Raw genomic sequence first — 10,537 nt, forward strand, 5'->3', positions numbered from 1 at the left:
CATCTTGTTCCCATGAAGAGTTTGCAAGCTAATAGGAGGAATAGTCAACAATTCATCAGTGCAAGTCAAATTAAATGCATGACTAAATGAATGACGCGTAGGACGTAATCATGTTCTTTTTTGAAGTAACGTCTGTATCATATAAGATATGCTTAAAATTACTTTTGCGAAAGTACGATCCTAGAAAATTCAACTGGAAACTATCCTTGAGTTGACTAAAGAAAACGTATATGTTTTTGTCCCAGAAGAGGAGTACATACTATAGTTTCCTTCGAAGCAGGACGTTTTGGCGCCGCCGTTTTGGCGACGTCGTTTGGACGCCGCCGTTTTGGCGACGCCGTTTTGGCGCAAGGGACGTTTTGGCGCGAAATACATTATGTACGTTTATTGTATTATTTCTTTAAAAAGAATTATGGAACAATGTGAATGTAAAGTGCTGGTTGCAAACCGCCAGAACGAAATTGTATCATTTTAAGAACCTGTGTTTTAGTCCAACAGAACCAAATTGTATCATTTTAAGAACCTCTGGTTTAGTCCAACAGAACCAAATTGTATCATTTTAAGAACCTCTGGTTTAGTCCATTGAACCCAAACTGAATGATTTTTTTTGTCTTTATTTCTAATGATATTATGGATGCTGTATGGGCATCGGACATAACAAATTAGCAAACTTTATGGCGAGCGTTATCTTAGCATTAATCCAAAGTTTAGGTGACGCATCAAACACTGGCAGCCTAACACCTGATTATTTCATTTATTTTTTAAAAATGTGTTATCGAGAGTAAAAGGGCTTTGTACTTGTGTAAACAACCTGTCACCAAGGATACAGTACAAACCAATGCAGATTAGACAGACGTGAATAGATCGTTTACAACAGAAGATTGATCAAAAACATATTGACGACTATTTTCATTGTGCAATGATTGTGACCTTAAAACATCAAATAGACCTTGGATATAACAGCACTATTGAGAAACGTAATTCGGGGCAAGGAGCACCATGGGGCAATGTCGCACTGAGCACCATGGGGCAATGTCGTTTGGCACTGAGCACCATGGGGCAATGTCGTTTGGCACTAAGCACCATGGAACAATGTCGTTTGGCACTGAGCACCATGGAACAATGTCGTTTGGCACTAAGCACCATGGAACAATGTCGTTTGGCACTAAGCACCATGGAACAATGTCGTTTGGCACTAAGCACCATGGGGCAATGTCGTTTGACACTAAGCACCATGGGGCAATGTCGTTTGGCACTAAGCACCATGGAACAATGTCGTTTGGCATTAAGCACCATGGAACAATGTCGTTTGGCACTAAGCACCATGGAACAATGTCGTTTGGCACTAAGCACCATGGGGCAATGTCGTTTGACACTGAGCACCATGGAACAATGTCGTTTGGCACTAAGCACCATGGGGCAATGTCGTTTGGCACTAAGCACCATGGAACAATGTCGTTTGACACTGAGCACCATGGGGCAATGTCGTTTGACACTAAGAACCATGGAACAATGTCGTTTGGCACTAAGCACCATGGGGCAATGTCGTTTGACACTAAGAACCATGGAACAATGTCGTTTGGCACTGAGCACCATGGGGCAATGTTGTTAGGCACTGAGCGCCATAGGGCAATGTAATTCGACACGAAGTGCCGTGAGGCATTGTCGCTGGGCAAGAAGGGACCCTGAACATCTTAGTCATCGAAGGTGTCGGCTCGGCCCTAGTGTGTCCTGGTCCGTAATGTTATTGTTAGTTATTTTGGTATCAATTTACCTGAATCAGTTGATCAAGTCTTTAACTTCTGTAATTAAATGAAAGTAAAACAAAGCCAACGTTTGCAGTAGATTTCAAATCTAAACAGAAATGTGTCACGTAATATAAAGAAGTAAGGATCTAGTTAGAGTTAAGGCCAATTTTATTTTGAATAGAAAAGTGACAGTTTACACTTAAACGTAATCATTCATTCATCGAGTTTGATTATAAAAATAAATCATTCAATCATCAAGTTTGATTATAATATATATAACTATATCGAGTTTGATTGTAAATATAAATCATTCATTCATAAATCATTATAAATATAAATCATTTTTTAATGGAGTTTGATTATAAATATAAATCATTCATTAATTGACTATGATTATAAACATAAATCATTCACTCTACTTTGTTAACAAAATTATAATTATGAATCATTCATCGACTTAAATTATAATATAAATCCTTTATTCATCAACGTTGATTACAGATATAATCATTCGGCCATCGACTTTGTTTATTTGTGTTATCACCCACCAATGCTGATTAATCCTAAATAGATGAGAACAAAATTTCAGAGACGTTTCATTTAAACGGAAATGGCGTATGATTATTTAATTTTCAAAATGATATGAAACCTCCAGCCCAAAGCTGTGATCCTGTTGTTTACACAGCTACTCAATAATGTGAGGGGGGAAATCAATATAAAAACTAATTAATTCTACAATAACCAATCAATAGCTAATACCCTTAGAAACACTTCGGGATCCTCCAATAAACTAATCAATGGCAAACGTTTTGTTCCCAGTATCTTTCCGGTTTTATTGGCGTGTAAAATCATTTCAATATTCCGACAGTTTATTGGTCAGGAGTTAACCCTTTATAAAATTTAAAATGTACTGCAAATTAACTCTTGCAACTCTAAAGAGAAATAATAAAGACGCTATAATAAGAATTCAAATGTTCAATAGTTCCATGGTTCAATAAATCCTGAATTTAAAAAGGGGAGTCATTCTAGTATTAGAGATGTTCATAATAATTGTTCATCACAGTAATCTGCTCTTTGTTTACATATCATACGACCAGGCAGCTATCCATTTAATGAGAATGTTCATTTTTCTGATTAGATGATATCCCATAATCCAACATCTATCTTTTTTTACATTTTATATTCACGCACGAGTATTTTTTCTGACGTACTAGAGTAATGATATATAATTATGGGCCGCAGGTCACATGCGGATAGTTATTTATGTTATCTTGTATATTTTGTCTCAGTCTTTGCTTAGTTTCAGATGAAGAAAAAAATTATATAAACCTAGATCTACTTTTCGCAAGTTTCATGAGTGGGTGAGTGGCATAAACCCCTTGGCTACCTACTCAGAGCGCTCAAGTTCGAATCCCGACTTGATCTGAGTTGTGTTTGCTGAGTGCCATAAAGCAGTGCGGAAACCTGTTCCGAGATATCCCATATCCGACATGTCCACCAAAGTGACTGGACTATAGCTGACCACTGAGCATGCAAGAGCACGAAAGACGTGCTCTATAACAAGAAATGTCAAATTAAGTAGGCCTAATATCAAAAATACTTAGTTAAAAAAAAACCAAAGAACTTCTCCTTTACAAAACTGATGGTTGTCTGTCATTTCGCATACAACATTTTTCGTGTAAATGTTTCATCATTTCAAGGAGTCTTTCTGGCAAGCTTCGTACAATCCAGTCATTCCAGTTTTTCAATTAACTCTTTCTCTCCTGATTGGCGATACCATCGTCGATTGGACTACTTTAAATTATTTTCTGGTTTATAAACATTAATTTGTGTTATAGAAAAGGAGCAAGCATTCCCATTTAATTCTATACCAAATAAAACATTTTCTGAGTTATTGAAGTTTAATCATAACAGAGAAGTGAACTGCAAATGAGTCAAATAAATAATTCCTATCATATCATGGAAAATAATTACAAAGAGAAAGAGTCAACAGTCCAGGTAATGATTTCTACATAAGACGGTGAGGTAAATGTCCATGTCTGTCTATTTACTTATTCAAACCTTTACTGATGACAAAAAGACCTTTGCATTGAGTGCAGTGATTCCCAATGAAGCCGTGTTAAAAAATTTTTTTTAAAAAAAAGGTCCGCCAAATTTAATTTTAAGATGTTTATATTTCATAAATTATAATGGTCAGTGTTTTCACTGTGTGGCCAATCAGGCAGTTGATTATTTTCCCACAGATATACATGTACTGTAACATTTCGTTAGAGTCGTTTTCAAAATACAAGTCCAGTTTCCAATCAGTTCCCACCCATCTTGTTCCCATGAAGAGTTTGCAAGCTAATAGGAGGAATAGTCAACAATTCATCAGTGCAAGTCAAATTAAATGCATGACTAAATGAATGACGCGTAGGACGTAATCATGTTCTTTTTTGAAGTAACGTCTGTATCATATAAGATATGCTTAAAATTACTTTTGCGAAAGTACGATCCTAGAAAATTCAACTGGAAACTATCCTTGAGTTGACTAAAGAAAACGTATATGTTTTTGTCCCAGAAGAGGAGTACATACTATAGTTTCCTTCGAAGCAGGACGTTTTGGCGCCGCCGTTTTGGCGACGTCGTTTGGACGCCGCCGTTTTGGCGACGCCGTTTTGGCGCAAGGGACGTTTTGGCGCGAAATACATTATGTACGTTTATTGTATTATTTCTTTAAAAAGAATTATGGAACAATGTGAATGTAAAGTGCTGGTTGCAAACCGCCAGAACGAAATTGTATCATTTTAAGAACCTGTGTTTTAGTCCAACAGAACCAAATTGTATCATTTTAAGAACCTCTGGTTTAGTCCAACAGAACCAAATTGTATCATTTTAAGAACCTCTGGTTTAGTCCATTGAACCCAAACTGAATGATTTTTTTGTCTTTATTTCTAATGATATTATGGATGCTGTATGGGCCTTGAACTAGCCAGCGGCACCCCCCCCCCTTCCCGGGTAATAAGCAGACCTGTCCCCCCCCCCTTTCTTTCCCATGTTTGGATCGGTGCCATCAGGGGAAGTCAGATATTAATTGATCATATTTGACAGTCGATCAACAAGCTACAACTCACCGACCATTTGTGTCTTTCAGAAGTTTGGCCGCAGGGGCCGCCGCTGTGGGACTCTTTGAGTCATCTCTGAGAGAAAAAAAAAGGTCTAATTAATTCTTTGAAGTGTATGGGCGTGGAAAGGATGAGTTTACACAATGGCGAACATTATTATACAGGAATGTCTCCATAGGTGGCGCCAGCTAGTGGAGGAGGGTTTTTTTTATTCATATTTTTTATTTAATATACTTGAAAATCAGCCTTCCAGTGCTTTGTTTTATACACATTATAAATGATTATATAGAGTGAGAGTTGGGTATACTGATCCGATCTCTGGTTGGGCTTCTGATTTAGAATTTTACTCGACTTAGACTTGTGAATTTCCTATTATAGACAGTCAAGTACTAGACATGAGTTCCGTCTATTCTGTATAGTAACTGGTCAAGGACCACACTAGACTACAAACTACAATAAACCGAAACAGAGGCATTACTTAAAACCCAACATTTAAAAAAAACGAAAATGGTAACACGAAAATTAAAATAGGAGAAAACAGTGGAAGAACAAAAGTCAAAATTATTCAAAACCCTATCTACTCAAAAATACATCATTACAGTTTGCTATATGTTTCCAACAGCATTAAATCTCCTGTATTAACAATAGCCACTCGTAGAAAACGGGGAAATGACCGTGAATGTATATTATACCATCTTGAAAATGCTGATTATGAGAAACATATGTATTTGGAATGTCCATTATTCCTTCAAGTTAGAAGTACACACGGGACTTATTAGAAGCAAACTGTGGCAACTATGTAAATGTTAACTTGTCTATTGTTTTAAACAAGCTGCCAAAACTAAAAAATAAAATGACATTTAGCTTTAACTTGATTATTGTTTCCGAATACAGGAATCTTGTTTGGGCTAGCTGGCTCCAATGTCTACATAATAATAAGGTGTTTGATCCTAATCACTTAGAATTGACATTTAGAAAAATAATGGATTTCAGGGTAGAGAATTATCTAGTTTGACTTTCATATACCTGTACAACGCTCAGGTAGTTTTCCAGAAATAGGGTGTTGGGGGTCAGGGATATCCGATATTGTGTTGATTGTTCTGGAGTAGAGGATACTTGTATCATTTTTCTGTCATTAGTGGGTTCAATGGTTAGGATGGTTAGGTAGTATGTCTTTGATATTAAATAATATTTCTATTACCATTATTATATTTTTAGGTTAATCACTTTTCAATTGTTTAGGATTTAATACTTGTGAATTATGAGAACTTACAAATAAAAATAAAAAATATTTTTTAAAAAGCCCACAAAAGAGGCGAGATGGCCCATAAAAGAGGCACATAGAGTCCAAAAAAGAGGCAAAGAAAAGAGGCCTAAGGCCCAAGGATTCCTATGATGATAAAGCTAAAATTGAATAGCGCAAATTCTGAGGTTTCCTTTAAAAAAAAATTAAAAAATATATACTTTAGAGGAAATGATTATGGACTCTATACAACTACTTGATAATGTAGACCCCTTGACATTGTTGCACAGTCTAGTCGCGGATCTATTATCATGTTTGACTCGTGTGTTATTGTCATTGAATTGAGATTTCAACTGAATTAATAATAATAAGGCTTGTCTTCGAGTCCGAAAATTAATGAAGAATGCAGTATTTCCCATGGCAACGCAGCCCCAGCTTTGACCTACTTCTTTTGCCACATCCAGCGCAGGCATAACCATTTAATATTTCTTTTTGCCGTTTCTCACATGTAAATCGCAAGGTCTGAAAGGGGAACTTTACTTTTAAAAAAATAATATTTATTAGCATACAGCCTTGAAACCACATTGTATTAATCGGAAGATTCCTTTTCAGGATTACAAATTTCGAAAGGAAGTAATGGCATCATGAACGTCAATATCTCTTGACTATTTTTGTTTTCAATAGACAGAACTGTCGTCTATGTTGTATAGTCGATCTCCAATATTTCTTGATTAAGTTCAGTTTTGAAAAATCGTTTGTTCACACGACGCCACAGACACGCAGATGGTAAGAAACAGGTGAAGTAAATAGAGTTCCCCTTTCGGATCTCTAGGGCAGATGATGTAAGGGTCATCTGTTTCTGTGGCCCATGTTTAACTAGGATGTCAGGTAGCCAGTACTATGACCAACCGTCTTTACTTTTCCCTAACTAATGCCAGGTACACATCAGAGCTGGGTGGACGCCATAAAGATAAAAGTAAAAATCGTAGTCTTAACCAGGATTCGAACCCGGGACCTCCGGTTCGGAAGCTAAGCGCGTTACCACACAGCCGACGCGCCAAGAAACAGTTGCAGACTTAGGGAAAAGAGTTGGTAGAGAATCTCTGAAGTCCCAATTTCATTCGGAATTGAAAGAATTTAAGTACTGCCTAGTGTTTTAGCTTCTTTAAAACTTTCTCTGCCTATAGATGCCATCTTAATCTTGGTATTTCTGGTGTAAAATGCATCACTAGCTGCCACAAATTCACCAAATCGTTCTTTCATGAGTATAGCTGTAGTTGGACGAAAGCCACAGAGAATGGCTGCTGAACTTCTAAAAGCACTCCAGTATGCTTAATTCAGATCACCTAATTCTGGGCTTACTTTCCACCAATTATCAAATTCAGTCACAAATTTTGATATCAATCTCTTAAACTTTGGTTGCAAATAATAGACAACCAAAATAATAGAATGCCTTGTTATAGAGTCATTAAATTATTTACTCACGAAATAAGTATTCCCTATTACGTTGTAATATTTGGGGATTTTAATGGTATTTGACCCGAATTATTTGTTAAGTTGTATGCTTTTGCAAAAGCGAACATATTTCACTTGCAAGTCACCACCCACTTTTTGTGGTTGTCACGTGGTTTTGGACAGCTCCATAATTTGATGGTCATGCTATCGTGTAAACTATCCACCGCAGAAGTCCTGTATGTCTGCATAAATGACTTAACTTCATCACGTTTCAAGTCATTGCAAACAAATAAATTTGATTAACACTAAGGTCGGTGTATAAAAATGTAGAAAGAAAAATATTTTAAAATCCTTTCACTTTTTCACTTTCAAGCAAAATAATTAATTACAATTAATTAGCTGACTAATGTGTTAATTTTTTATTGATTCATGTTTTGTTAGGTACAATAATTTTTTAAAAGTTTTAACTTGATCCGAGTATGGGTGTTGAAATAATAGCGTGTACAATTGTTGAAGGGGACAAAAGCCGACATATTCAACCATAACTGTGAATACTGTAGGATTAATTTCCCTTTTTAGTATCAAACAAAATAATTAATAATTAATTGATTACTCTCTTACTGATTCATGTCTTGTCTACGCCAATGAATTATTGTGCAAAGTTTCAATTTGATCAGACGGACAGAGTGACTTGATAGAAGCTTTGTAATAAAACCCGGTATATAGAAGAGCCAGTGCTCCTATTGTAGTCTACCTTTGTAAAACTCAAATGAAAAATGCAAACTAAATAAGAACAGCAAAGACTGTAGGAAATGGAACTAAACTGATGAATAACGAAACAAAGGACTTTTAAGTGAACAATGAGCGCGCTTTTCCAACAATGGCTTGAGTCGTCATAGTGGGCCTGGACACTGACCCGTGATGTGGCAGCCTGTGTTCAGTGGTCAGCGGAGATCAATAGCTCGTTGCCACTTTACAGGTCAGTGTTAGTCCTATTATGACGATGAATTCATCATAAGCTATTCATTCTAGTGGCTTCTCTTTGTATCATGAAATGTTCAAATCGTTATAGTTGGTATTTTTGATAACGTCATCACTAGCCTATTGCCTAAAATATATGTTGAAATTGCGTTCAACATTAAAGGGAAACTCCGATAGTTTTTCAAATTTTAGTTATTGACATATTTAAATTCTGCGTAAAAAGTTGTAATAGTAAACATTATATCATTTTTTATTTAAATGCTCGGAAAATTTTATATTTAATAAATTAGACAGAAAATTCTCCACGCCCCCAAAAAAACGGGATTCTGCGAGATGTTTTTAGTTTTTAAAAACGTGACGTCACGAAGGTGCTGGCTAAATATAGATCTAGACCTATATAACCGATAAACTCTCTAGTCTAGATCTAGACCTATCGAATCGCATTTATTGTTACGCTTCACAGCTAGATCTAGTCTCCACGTTGATTTATAATCGGTCATTGTTTATAAACCTCTATTTCTACTTGAAGAAAATTAAATATTGTTCTTCAGCTTGTTGCAGTAGTTCCAATCACAAAGATAAAATCAGCAAGTATGCTGATACAGAAATTAGTGTCTCTTTTCATTTGTTTCCAAGAGATGAAGTTTTAAAGGGAAAATGGGGAAAATTTATTCGCCTGAAGAGCAAATATTTTACAAAGGCATTAGCTAATTCCTGTTTATGCTCAAACCATTTTGAGAGAAGCTGTTTCAGCAACTTCACTGCTGTGGAAATGGGATTTAAAAAAAAAATTGAAGTTAATACCAGGTGCAGTACCAACAATACATTGGATTTCCAGGCCAAAGAATTCAATTAATGATACTACTGAGACATTTTAAACAACTGAAGTTCATAAATATAAATGAAATCAGATTTGTGAGCTAGAAATTTACTACGAATACTAGATCTACTATTAAATTTCTTATTTAATAAGTAGATCTATCGTCTACGAAACTCAATTCCAACTTTTTAACTTTTGACCTTGGGGGTGTGTCTCGCCTGCTGAGCCAGCGTCAAGCTCTCTCATCACTTTTTCCATGTCAACCAATGTTAGGTCGAAACAGCACAAAAAAATCATAATTTTCTTACGGTCAAACATACAGTCATAATTAATACACCATTAGAAATTTCTTTTTAAGTATTTTAATGATGTAATAAGGAAAATTTTTTTTTATCAAAGATAATTTCTTTTTCGCCTCCCTATCAATGAGTATCAATAGGATTTGAGTGCACCGTCGTGACGTCACACAGAAATTCAGTGAAAATCTGACTGTTTTGGATGCGCAGAAAAATTATGTCACAAAAACATCAATTACTAAGTTATTCTTGCAAATAAAAAAAAAAGAATAATATATTCATTATCTATAAATCAAAACACATATTATATCAAAAATTGTCAAAACCATCGGAGTTACCCTTTAAGGTCACTATTCAAGAGTGCCCAATTTACCAGTGCCTAAATTTCCGGGTGCCTAAATTACCGGGTGGCTAAATTACCGGGTGCCTTAATATCTGGTGCCTAAATTTCCAGTGCCTAAATTTCCAAACCTCTTGCAGACTACCGCTAGTCCTACTAAACTGGTATAGTGTGAAATTGAAAACTTTGTTTTCAAATACTAAATATAGATCTAAATCTAGTTCGATTTCCACTGGCCAACCTTTTCATAAACATTATAGTAGTATACCCACTCTTTATAATAGTTGTTCTAGTTTGTAATGAACTAGATCTAAATCTCAACTTAGTAAAAACTTATTTCAGGGCACTCTAAATTTAATCAAGTTTTAAATTAACAAGGTCAAGGTCAGGATGCCAACAAAGTCTGTCAAGCTCGCGCCAAAACTGGAAGCAAAGGGGAGAGAATCCACCATTTTTTAAATTTTATAGCAAGTTATCTTTCTATCTTTACCTCGGTGAGGTGAATGTGTTTTGTGCGCTCACTCCGAGTTATCTCCCTGGTGTAGCGTTG

The 10,537-nt window shown here is 35.8% G+C and overlaps 1 protein-coding gene across 1 annotated transcript; it reads left to right on the forward strand.

The window, feature by feature from the left end:
* Positions 1–999: 999 nt before the first annotated feature.
* On the forward strand, positions 1,000–1,638 carry LOC129925105 (histidine-rich glycoprotein-like). Its single transcript, XM_056023462.1, has one exon. It carries the CDS (start codon positions 1,000–1,002, stop codon positions 1,636–1,638), a length of 639 nt encoding a protein of 212 aa, XP_055879437.1.
* The last annotated feature ends 8,899 nt before the right edge of the window (positions 1,639–10,537 follow it).

Source organism: Biomphalaria glabrata, chromosome 3, assembly GCF_947242115.1.
Source record: "Biomphalaria glabrata chromosome 3, xgBioGlab47.1, whole genome shotgun sequence".
Lineage (NCBI taxonomy): Eukaryota > Metazoa > Mollusca > Gastropoda > Planorbidae > Biomphalaria > Biomphalaria glabrata.

What these genes read in the sequence shown, in the direction of transcription:
- LOC129925105 (XM_056023462.1), top strand. Translation starts at nt 1,000, where the DNA reads ATGGGGCAATGTCGCACTGAGCACCATGGGGCAATGTCGTTTGGCACT.